This window comes from Petaurus breviceps, unplaced genomic scaffold (genome assembly GCF_028583685.1).
Source record: "Petaurus breviceps papuanus isolate PSGF00001 unplaced genomic scaffold, PetGlider_PUasm1.0 90903, whole genome shotgun sequence".
NCBI classification, from domain to species: Eukaryota; Metazoa; Chordata; class Mammalia; order Diprotodontia; family Petauridae; genus Petaurus; species Petaurus breviceps.
In genome coordinates, this window is record NW_027187376.1 from 719,265 (window position 1) to 731,880 (window position 12,616).

A 12,616-nucleotide genomic window follows, 5' to 3' on the forward strand; every position below is an offset into this window, starting at 1 on the left:
TTGTAAAGCGCTCTGCAAATCGGAAAGTGCTACGTAAATGCTAGCTTTTATTTTGGTTTTTAAATAATATTTCATTTTCCCCCTAATTACACATAAACATTTTTTAACATTAAAAAAGTATTTTGAGTTCCAAATTCTCTCCCTTTCTCCCCTCCCCACTCCCCATAAGACAATAAAATGCAAGTTATTATTTTATTAACATTATTTATTGAATATTTAATTTTTATTTAATTTATTTTTATTTAATTTAAAAAATTTCTTTAATATTAACTATTATTACAGTTACTTTGATTCTTGCAGACTGTCTGCCATTAATTTTTGAGTGGGTTGTGATCTATGTGAATCCAGGGACTTTACACATACTGAAAGTATTGAAATGTTTAGTTACTTTTTCTCTGACTCTTATTTCCCTTTGCCTTTGCCTTTGTTTTGGCTAGCATTTCTCTGTTTGCTTCTTTTGCCCTTCTTGTCTCTGTCTCTTTTTCTGACTTTATTCCATTTTTGGCTCTCTTACCCCCACCTTCCCCCTCCTCCCTTTCTGTGTATCCACCCATCTCTGTGACTCAGTAGATTTTACCCAGGCTCTGGGCCAGACAATCTTGGGAGATTAATCCTAAGGACACTCTGACTTTATGAGACATAGGGGTGGGTTGAAGCTGCACTGGACTCTACCCCTTCCCCAAAAGTCATAAGAAGTTTTCCTTCTTCCACCCATGTTGGGATTTTCCTTTCATCTGGGGTTGACCCATTGAGAGGAGCTAGACAGACCTCTGCAAACTTAAAAGGGGTGTGGAACCTAGCTAGGAAAAAAAAACAGAACTTAAAAGTGGTTGGAAAATCTCAAAATGGAAGGGTGGTAGGACTGGGAGAGGATGTTTAGCTCTGAATCAGTCCCCAGAAGTGTTGGGAAAGTAGACTGTGCTGGCCCCTACTGATGTGTCTGGGGAATGACTAGAAGAACCAGGGAAAGGGCAATTCTTACCATTGGGGAAGAAGGGAGATGTAGGAAACGGAGCCCAGAAATAGAGTGGGAAAGGACCTTACAGCCTCTCATCTTACAGATGAGGTTGTGACCTGGTTATGATTGCCCAGGTAGCAAGGGTCAGAAGCAGAATTTGAATCCAGCACTAGGCCTCCAAGGCTATGGTTCTTTTTCCCTCTACCATACTGCTTTTCAAAGGGAAGTCGTGGAATCTTGGTACTGGGGATCTCAGCACAGGAGAGATCTCCAACTATTCGGGCTGTGGGAGGGGGTTCAGAGTTTTAGAGCAGGGCTTCTGATAGAAAGAGGGTTGTATTTAGAAATGGAAGGATTTTAGGACTTGAATTCTGATTCTGCCAACTGGGTGACTTTTGGGGCCTCACTTTTATAAAATAAAGGGGTGTACTTGACTATGTGATTTTTCTGGGCCTCACTTTTATTGCACTAAATGACCTCTGAGGTCCCTTCTAAGTTCTAAATCCTACAAAACCTATATCAATGGAACCAATCCTTTTTTACATCTGATGCTTCTCATCAATTGGGTGTCTATGTGGGGATAGCTTAGCCCTATTCAAGTAGAACTTTCCTCCTTCCCTTACTTCGAGAGGGAAACTGAGGGAAGGTCATCATGTGTACTGGATTTGAAGTTAGGAGACCTGGGTTGGAATCGTGGTTTCTACTATACAATTATGGCACTATCGTTTTCTGAGTCTGTAGCAGCAACCATACTGGCATACCCAGGATGGCTGCTAGTGCAGGTTCTATTCTAGGAAAGACTGCTCAAAGACGTGTCAACAATCTATTAACTACATTCATTAGTTTGGGCAAAAAGTCATCACCCTGAACTTCAGAGAAAATCCAAACAAAGAAAATACAGAGAAAATATAAGCAGAGAAGTAAAGACCAACAGACAGGGCTTCTAACTGTGTGAGAAATTAGCACAGATCAATAGACAGATCCAATTGTCTGACCAGGGCAATAAGTACCATAGAAAGAAGCACCAACATCTGGGTTTTTCAAGGGGGGAGGGGGCGTTCCTTAAGAGCTATCCAGAGTCTCATCTGATCAGATCACATGAACACTTTTATAAAGAGTGAGTCCCAAAGCAAAATGCTAACCTCAGAGTATATATACCCTTCTTCAGGGTCACAGGGCACAACCCTTGTGACCCACTGCCTAATTACAGAAACAAGCCTCCCCCCTTAATGGGCTCCACCTGAGACCTATTAATGGATGGGAAGATCTTATATTCTATTAACATTGCAGAGTCTCAGTCTCCTCACCTGCCTAGTGAGAATGATGATACTGCAATTAGATGGTGAAGGGTGGGCAGAATACTAGAGTCAAGAAGAACTGATTTCAAATATGGCCATAGACACTTATTAGCTGTGTGACTCTGAACAGGTCACTTAACCTGTCTGCTTCAGTTTCCTCAACTGTAAAATGAAGATCATCACAGCATCTCTCTCCCAGGATTGTTGTGAGGTTCAAATGAGATATTTGTAAAGTACTTAGCACAATGCCTGGAACATACTAGAAATATATATTAATTATTATCACTCTTATTGTTATTATGCTGGTACTGCCCACCTCACAGGGTTTTTGTAAGCTTCAAGATGCTACAGAAACATGAGTTGTAGCTTCATTTTTTAGCCATCCATTATTTTTTACTTTTGTAAAGTGTTTGTAATAGATACCATCATTAATAAACCCCATTTCCACCTAAAAAAATACAAACAAATTAAAAAAAATCCTTGTTCTTATTCCAAAGCCTGCTAAGACTGAATAGTCAGGTCACAAGTTGAAGGGTACAAACACCTTATTTTAATAGTGAGGTAAAGAGGGTTGAGAAAAGTTAAGTGACTGGCCCCAGGTCAAGTGGGAAGTGAAAGCAGAATTTGAACCCAGGTCCTCTGATAGGAAGTAAATTCAGTCTTCTTCACCACCAGGTGACTGTCTGCTCTACTGGGTCTGAGGGTGGGTTTGTTTCCAGAACAGCCAGGCAGGAGAATGGGTAAGGAGAGTTCCTTTCCACCATTTCCTCCCATTGCTACCAGTCCCAACCCTTCCTTCTCTATCCCAGGTGCCTCCTCAGTCCTTCCTCTGTGTGCTGCAATCCCTATTCTCCTCCTGGACCTAAGAACTCTACCCCTTTATTTGCTACAGCCTGAAGACCTGGAAGCACCCACTACTCACACCTTCAAAGTAAAGAGCTTCAAAAAGGTGAAGCCCTGCGGTATCTGCCGGCAAGTGATCACTCGAGAGGGGAGTGTCTGTAAAGGTGAGTGGGGCGCTGGACATCGAAGGGCTGGGGAGGAGGGGGCAAGACTGGGTGGGACAGGCTCCTTTGTAAAGGACTGGTGTCTCATGGGTGGTCTGGGCAGACCCTGGGCTGTGAAAGGTAAGTCCTTACCTTCAGGGAATGGGGTCCTGCTTCCCCCACTTCCCCTACTATTACCCAAAGGTGTTGGGTCACCGTCCTGTGCTGGGTCTACTATGCATTGCCCTCCTTGGTGGGGTGGAAGGCAGGACACCTGGGGAGGATTGGGCAATGGTTTGGTTTGGTTTTAGCAGAAAGAACATCCTACAGAAGACTTGGGTTGGCCATTTAGCTTTGTGACAGTGGGAAGATATCAAGCTTTCTAAACCACTTTCCTCATCTGAAAAGTGGAGATAAATACTTGTAAGACAAAAAACTTTGTAAATTGTAAAGTGCTATGTATATCTGAATTATTATTAGGGAAGAATACTTGAACAATTGGAGACAGGTGGGAATTTTAGGGTCAAAGTCAATCCATAAGATTTACGGACACCTACCCTATGATAAGATCTTATTCTTGATTTAAAGTTTTCACAGTCCTTTACCAACATTATCTTATTTGAGCCTCACAATAACATGGTGACTACAGGGGTTATTATTGCCTCCACTTTACAGATGAAGAAACAGAGGCTCAGAAAAGTCGAGATTTGTTCTGAGTTACACAGCTATAAAGCATCTGAAGCAAGATTCAAATCCAGATCTTCAAGTACTCCATCTACAATTTGTTCAGTTGTGTCCAATTTTTCATGACCCCATTTGGGGTTCTCTTGGAGGAGATATTGGAATAGTTTGCTATTCCCTTCTCCAGTTCATTTTACATTTAGGAAACTGAGACAAGCAGGGTTAAGTGACTTGCCCAGGATCACACAGCTAGTAAGTATCTGAGGCCAGATTTGAACTCAGGCCTTCCTGACTCCAACCACGATACTTCTCATATTTTAACTCCATTGTATAACTTGTTGTGTATTTGTCCCCATTCAATAGTAGACTCCTTGAGGTCTCTGGCTGCAAGGGCTGGTTTTTTGGGTAATCTTTGTCTCCCCCATTTCAGCATGGAATACACATATGTATTCTGCAGATACATATCTCTGTGTAACTTCAGATAGTATGCACTTAATACATTTTTGTTGAACTAAATCGGAAGCAAAAAATCATTGTCCCCATCACAATACAAGGGAGAGAAGATCTGGTCTCGTTATTTGTGTTTATCTTCATTACCTAATAGTGGCCACATGGTGGCGGTGTCCTTCCACAAAGCCTGTGTGGGGAAGCTGAAAGTATTGGAGCCCTAAGAATGACGTCACGATCGTAAAGAGGTTGCTACTCTCTTGCATTATTTGCCCCTTGAATTACTTTAACGTGAAATTGTATAGATACGAGACCACGAGCCCCTGCCCCTCTCCATCAGGGTCCCTTTCCTGCCCTATCCCAGTGCCCTCTCTAGCCCCCAGCCCCTCCCCACTCCCCTCATAGTCTCATCAGCCTCCTATTAAGATACCTCTGGGTAGGAAGTATTTTAAACCTGTACCTCTGGCAAAGAAGGGAGTTGGGTAGTTGAGGGGGATGATAAGACCTGGGTGAATGTCCCTGAGGCTCTAGCTTCTGCCCCAGGAGTCACCTTGTACAGAGCCTGGTGTATAGCTGGTGTGAACTGGAAATCACCAGGAAGCTGGTGGCCAAGCTAGTTTGGCCACTCCTGGATGGGCTGTAGGAGAAGTGGTGCCAGTGGGGGTGGGATATAGGGAGACTGGTTCTCCTCCCTCAAAGGCCTTGCTCAATATACCCCCCACCATGTTAAAAGGAAGGTGGAGAAGGTGGCTGGAACTCTGTCTTCGATAGTTCCATTCAGTCAACTCCAAGGAAGCTCTAACTTAAAACCACCACCACCACCACCACCACAACAAACAACCACAAAAACAAAAAACAACACCCCCTACAAACAAAGAAAAAGTCTAGCTGGGGGTTAAAGGTGGGGGTTGGGGAGGTGGCCCTTCGGGGGTAGGAGAACTGTGTGCAGGCTTGCCAGGTGGCAATTAAAGATTCATAGAACGGATGAAGAAATTAATGCATAGGTAGTCACACAGGTAGTAAGGAGCACTCTAACGGTTTTAATAGTCTGAGTGGAGTGCAAAGTGGCCTCTCCAAGCCCCTTCTAGTGACTGGGATTTTATTAATAACGGCAAATGTGTTACCTTTTGGTCTCCTTACATTTCTCTGTACCATTTTCCAAACACTTACACTTCCATTCTCTCCTTTGACTTAGTAGACAGGGCAGATAGTTTACAAAGAAGGAACACTGGCAGGCTTGGTGATTTGATCAAGGTTATGTGACTAGAAAGTAAAGAAGTCCTACAGATAAAGAGCCAGCACCCTGAATCCCAGTGGAGATGGGTTTCCTGCTTCTGTCCCTTCTATTCCTATCCCTTACAGGATGTTTCTCTGTGCCTGCAAAAACTGAAAACTGATGCATAAAATGGAGAAAAGAATTACTCAGCAGGCTGAATGCATTCTTACAATACCAGCTCATTGGGCTGACTCACTTGAGATGGTTGGTCATTATGCCTGGTGTCACCATACTCTACCATGACAGGTGGGGTAATGGCTACCTGTCCTCTAGTTAAATCCACTGGCAGCCAGTGTAGAGACACATAGTTGGGTGTAGAAACTGGTCATTCTGACTGTAAGTCTTCACTGTTTTCAATAAGGTTGCTTCCTAGAGAAATCACTAGGAGAGTGACCAGCCAACCAACTCCGAGGCCTAAGACCTGCCCCTCTCAGAGCCTCTTCCTTCCCACACTTTCCTGCCTAGCCAGCAGACCTCTCCCCAGGGAGGATATATCTACCCTTAAAGGGACAGGGACCTCCCTCATAGCTTGTGCATGGAGGAATAGGAAAAATGAGTGAGATTTCTCTTTGCTTCCTTGTTACCATCCTGGGTTCCCAGGGGACCCTAGTGCATGCCTGAAGGACTTCTAAACTGGGTGGCCCAGAGACATCTCTGTGACTGCTCCCCCCCCCCCCCCCCCCCCCCCCCGCCGGCGGTGTGGTGGGCAGCACATCTGGGCTGGTTCACCTTTCTCCCCGTTCCTTCTTGTACTCAGTGGTTTCCTTCCTCTTTGTGTCCTTGCTGGCCAACTCAGATTTAGAGCTCTTGGTGCTTAAAGACTTCCAGTGGCTACTCAGCACTCCTGAGGTCATTGTGCATTTGGGTGTAGTGGAAGAAGGCTGGCGTTAACAGTTGAAGACTTGAGCTTAAATTCCTGCCTCTTTTCTTATTCAATCTTGCAAAAATAGCTGTCTCTCTCTGGGACTCAGTTTCCTCACATGTAAAAAGAGATTAGGCTGGACCAGATGCTCTCTAAGGACCCTTTCAGCTCCAATTCTTATGATCTCCCCCTCTATTTTCTAGGTGTGTTAGTAGGTGCTGACTCTGGCCCAGACAGATGGGGGTTTCCCCTACTTTCAAGGAACTAAGTATAATGAGATCTCACAGACTCCCTGCAACTTACAACCCTCAGAGTAGGAAAAGTATGAGCCCTTCTGCACTCCCTCCAGCTGCAGTTTCAGCTCATTTGAGTCCTATTCTCCTTGTAGGTGAAAAACAGATGTAAATGGTTCCAATTTAGGGGTTTGGGTTGGAGATTCAGCCCAGTCTTTGGTTGGATTGCTGTTAAATTGGTGTTTGCATTAAATGTTGACTTTAAAGTAATGAAAAATTTAAAAATTTAAAATTTAAAAATAATAAATTTCCCCTCAAAACACTAAGTCAGAGAGATGAAGACCAGGACTGAATTAAAGCTTAGTTTTCTCTACCAACTGAGTCAGCCCAGATCCTTGACTCTTTTCTTTGAAAGATAAAAAGGGGACCAGAAATGGACTGGTCATCTTAACAAGCTTTTCTGTCACCTTCTTTAACTTATTAAGTAGAGGAAAGAGTAGAAATATCAAACAAAAAGTATTCTGAAATTGGAAGGGGAGTGGAAAATAAAGGACATTTCTACAAGGACCTCTAAGTATATGACATGTTGTGTTTCCTCGATGTCAGATCTCTCTCTCTCTCTCTCTCTCTCTCTCTCTTCTCCTCCTCTTTCTGATTTTTTCTACCTTCCTTTTCCCCTGCCTCTCCCTTTCTCATCCACCTTTTCTCTGTCTCTAACTCATTCTTTCCTTCACCATCTCTCTTCTTTTTCTCTGTTTCTCTCCCTCTTCATATCCCCTTTCTGTTTCTCTCCCTTTCCCCTTCCCCTTGGTCTTTCTCTTTATCTATTTCTCTCTCTGTATCTTTCTCTCCCTCTTTTAGTCTCTCTCCTCTCTTCTGTTTCTCTCTCCACTCCCTCCCCTTTCTCTCTCTTAATTTCTCTCTCTCCCTCTCTCTTTTCATCTCTCTCCCTTCTCTGTCTCTCCCCCCCTTCTCTCTCCTCTCCCTTCCTCCTTTCCTCTCTGTCCCTCTCTCTGTCTCTCTCCTCCTTTCTCCCTTTGCCCTTGTCTCTCTCCTTTCTTCATCTTTCTCCCCCTCTCTCCTTTCTGTCTCCTCTCTTCATATCTCCCCCCTTTCTCTCTATCCTTTTTCTCTCTTCATCTCCCCCCCTCCTTTCTTCCTCTCTCTCCTTCTCTCTGTTTCTCTTGTTGTCTCTTTCTCTGATATTCTTTAAGTCCCAGCTCAAGGGGCTGGCTGCCTTTGTTTTGAAACCTTTCTGATCTTCACAGCTGCTAGTGCCTTCCTGCTAATTGCTACATATTTATTTCTTTGTTATCTTGTATTTATTTTTATTTTGGCTTGAACCTCCACTACCTAGATGATCCTAGACAAGTCTCTTCCACCTTCTGGGGCCCATGCCACTTTCTAAAAGCTGCAGATTGCAGGGCAAGTCCTAATCCCTAATCAGCACAGGGGCTGATGAAATTTGTTGCAGGTCTGGCTGAAAACAAAAACAAAAGGCAAATTTGGTTTGACCTCTGAACCTGGAGTCATTGGAATTTAGGATTTGGAAATAGAAGGAATCTAGAAATTGTATTCAATCCCTTTATTTTAAAGACCGGGCCCAGAAGTTAAAGAATGACTATAAGGTTATCTAGATGGTAAGTAGAAAAGCCAGGATTTAACCACATGTCTCTCCTGACTCCAAATCCACTGTGGGCGCCCCCCTCCCATCACATCTTTGTCGCCTCCTTTTCTCTGAGCTTGAGTCCTGATTTTGTACCCTACTATCTGAGTGACATTGGATAAAGTATTTAACCTCTGTGGGGTCCACTTTATTGATCTCTAAAATGCTGAGGTTAGGTTGTTTCATTTGTTTGTTTTTCATTTTTGTTCCACTCTCTTTGACCCCTTTTGGGGATTTTCCTTGCAAAGATACTGGAGTGATTTGCTATTTCCTTCTCCTGCTCATTTTACAGATGAGGAAATTGAGGCCAACAGGGTTAAGTGACTTGCCCAGGGTCAACACAGCTAGTAAATGTCTGAGCCTGGATCTGAACTTGGATCTTCCTGACTCTAGGCCATGCCACCTAGCTGCCTCCCTTTTAATAATAATTATAATAGCTAGCATTTTTATAGCATCTACTATGTATGTAGCAGGCACTATGGGGGATGCTTTATAAATATTACAGGATCCGGAATTGGAACAGACCTTTGAGATCACTTAGTCCAATACCCCCCCTTGTTTTTATAAATGAAGAAACTGAGGTCCAGGATCACCCAGGTTCTAAGAGACAGAGCTGAGCTTGGAACCCAAATCCTCTGATTCCTAACCTGTCAATCTTTCCACTAGCCCAATCCCATCATTGTATAGATGTGAGTAGACAGAGGCTCAAAGGAATGATTTGACTTGACCAAGGTCATACAGATAGCCACAGCCAAGATTTGGATCCAAATCTTTTGACTGCAGGCAGACACAGGGTTTTTCTCAGTCTATCACCTTGCTTCTCCCTCCTCAGATCTTCCTAGAGCCCTTTGGACCTTTCCTTTGCCCCTCAAACATCTTGCCTTGTATTGTGCTTACCGATGTGTCCATTGAATCATCTAAGACATTGGCTCCAACCCTCCCTCCCGTGGGTCCCGAGGAGGCTCTGGGAAGGCAGGGCATCACATCCTGTATTGGTGTCTCCAGATCCTGGCTCACAGTAGCTTCTTAATAAATGTTTGGTTCACTCTGAATTCCTCAATTAGTCACAGCCCATGGGTCACTTAGCACCCACTGCCTCACACTTATTGATCCTTATCTAAGTGTTTTTGTCCTGCACCTCCCAAGTGCACTTAGGGGTGTGTGTGGGAGTAGATTCTAGGCTTCTCATCATCCTTCTCACTTCTAGTTCCTGGAGGCCAGGGGCCGTGGGAGTGGGCTCTCAACTTTGTATCTTTCCCATTCCCCCTGATCTGCACACTGTACGTACTGAATGTTTGAGGAAGGAGGAGGGAAGGGAGAGAGAAAATAAAGGAAGAAAGGGAGGGAGGGAGAAAGAAATGGAGGAAAGGAAAGAGGAAAGAAAAAGGGGAGGGAGGAAAGAAAGGAGGGAGGGAAGGAGGAAAGGAGTAAGGAAGGAGGAAGGATGGGAGAAAGGAAAGAAAGAAGGCAGGGAAGGATGAAACGGAGGAAGTAAAGAAAGAAGGAAGCAGATAGGAAAGGAGAGAAAGGAGGGAAGAAGTGAGGGAGAAAGAAAGAAGGAAGGAAAGAAAGAAGGAAGGAAGGAGGAATTAACATAAATGATTTATAGTTGTTTGGAGTTCAGGGTCAGGACTTCAGACTTCTTTGTTGCCTGGCATAGAGGTCCTTACATTCTCAGGGAATAAATGACAGAGTTGTAACTGAATTCTGTGTTTTCTGACTCATAGCTGGTGGCTCAGTGGATAAAATGTTGGACCTGGAATCAGAAAGAACTGAGTTCAAATTCAACCTCAGATACTTCTTAGCTGTGTGGCTTTGGTCAAGTCACTTGACCACCATCTCCCTCAGTTTCCTCATTTGTAAAGTGGTAGTAATAATAATAGCACCTACTCCCCAGGGTCATCATGAGGATAAAATGAGTTAATATTTTGTTTGTAAAGCCCTTTGTGCATCTTGAAGCACCATTTAAATTGCTGTTTGTTACTGTTGTTATTGGTGCTAGCTGTGTGACCTTGAATAAGTCACTTAAACTTTTCTCAGACTCTTCCATAAATGAGGATTATAATAGTACCCTTCTTGCAGGGTTATTGTGAGGATCAAATAAGACAACATATATTAAGTATTTCGTATTTATTATTAACTCTTAGTATTAACTCAGATTTGAACCCCAACTCTGTTCATTAGTAACTATGTGACCTTGGGCAAGTCACTTAACTCTGCTTCCCCATCTATAAAATGAAGGTTAGATTGGACCTCTGAGGATCCTTCTAGCTTGGGGTGTGTGATTTCTATGTTCTGACTGCAGATTCAAAGCCATTCTACTTAACAGCTACTGGTCCTTGTTGGATAGTGAAGACACTTGGGCATCTCTGTGGTTACATGAGCCTTCCTTGAGCTATGGATACCCACTTAGAAAGGGTATCCCCTGTTCTTTGAGTCCAAGTCTGGTGCTGGGTTTAGGTGCAGCATGGAATTCATTTTTCCCTTCCCTTCCCCTTCTTTCTAGTTCACACTCTTGTTCCCCAAAATACCAGGACTGGATAAGAATTTAAAAAATAAAAAGAATAGCATTTCACATTTTTATAAGCTTTAAAGTTTTAAAAAAATGCTTTACATTTATTGTCTTATTTTATTCTCACAAGTCTTGTGAGGTAGTGCCTAAAGTTACCATCCCTGTTTTATAGGTGAGGAAACTGTCTCGGAGAGAGTAAGTGATTTGCCTAGGGCCATATAGCTACTAAGTTTATAAGGTGGGATTGAAACCCCCAAATCTAGACTTCCAAACATGAATGATTTCACTAAGTTGGGCACTGGGGGGAAGGAAACCATTCCTTTGGTCCAATCTGGTTACCTTTGCAACATCTTCCTTTTATTTGAAGGAGGGAATCATCTGATTGTATAATAGGGAAATCTTGGCATGGGCCTGGGCACTCCCAAGGATCCTGCACATCATTGGAAGTCTGACTTTAGCCCAGGGTTGGTGAATGGAGGATCGTTTTTTAAACATCGAATCCTCTCCCCCTCCCCACCTAATGCACACAGTGTGATATCTTATTCAGGATAGGGGCTGGACCTGTGATTTCATTTATATAGGGGAGGAAGAAGCTTCCCAGGTAAGGGAATTCCTTATACTAATACAGGTCAGTGACTTCTCTTCAGCTTCTAGTCTTAGCAAGTCACCTATAGCATTGAGAGGTTAAGTGAATTGGCCAGGGTCACACAGCCAGTATATGTTGGAGGAGGGGCTTGAACCTAGGTCCTCTTGGCCCCAAAGCCCCCCTATCCATTAGGACACACTCCCTTTCAATTGTATCATCCATTAATGGAAAAATGCATAATAATAAAAGAAAACCTATTCTGAATTTAATAATGTTTTCAAGTGGTTTTGTATTTTATCAATCAATAGTACCTATGGACATTTGAACAAAAATTATATGCATATGTGTGAGATATATTGATCTATGCATCCCATATGATGTGAGAGACATTCTCTTTTTTATTCACTTGGCAGAAGGTATGCTTGATTATTTGTTATACTGAATCACCTGTGTCCTATTTATTTAGGCAACATGAGGACAATGCTCAGTTTACATGGGGACTTGTAGAACCTCCGTCCAACCTCCCTTCCCTTTCCCTTGGGATCTATAGGGTGAGCTAACTCTGGAATAGTTTACAGAACATGGGAGCTAGAGGGGACCAGAGTATGCAGGAGGGACAGTGTGAGGCCCTCCCAACAAGGCTGGGTTGGAGTTAAGCCATGAGGTGTCCATATGTGTTTTTATTCAATGACAGTACTGAGCCTGTTGGAAGACAAGAACTATACAGTACCCACTCCCAGCCTCCTTCCCTATTTGGCTAACCATAGACAAGTTAGTGGTGCTGTTTCCCAGGAGTGACAGGGGCCTTGGAGAGGATGGGTCAAGACCAAAGTAGGAGGGAGGGGGAGAGAAGCTGTGTCTTTCCATGCTCTGGGACAGTGAGACCCTAGGGAAAGGACAGGGTTGAGCCAAGCCTCCTGTTATCAGTGGAATCAGGTGCAAGCCAGCTATTTGCTCATTTTCCGATGGTTGAACTTAGGAGGAAAGGGCCATTTAGGTTCCAACAATGCAGGCTTCCTGTGTTCCCAGGAGGCAGGAAATCACCCCCCCCCAACACCCCAACCCCCACCACCAGAGACAAAACATGTGGCAGCCCAGCTGATGATTGAAC

At 43.6% G+C, this 12,616-nt stretch overlaps 1 protein-coding gene across 9 annotated transcripts in view; it reads left to right on the plus strand.

Annotated features, from left to right (window-relative positions):
- TNS1 (tensin 1) overlaps positions 1 to 12,616 on the plus strand; it is a 262,454-nt gene that overhangs the window by 11,133 nt on the left and 238,705 nt on the right. For all 9 annotated transcript variants that reach the window (XM_069075165.1, XM_069075166.1, XM_069075167.1 and 6 more), the window contains one exon: positions 3,149 to 3,263. In XM_069075165.1, coding sequence (XP_068931266.1) covers positions 3,149 to 3,263 — 115 coding nt within the window. Of the gene's footprint in view, positions 1 to 3,148; positions 3,264 to 12,616 lie in introns of those variants that run through there.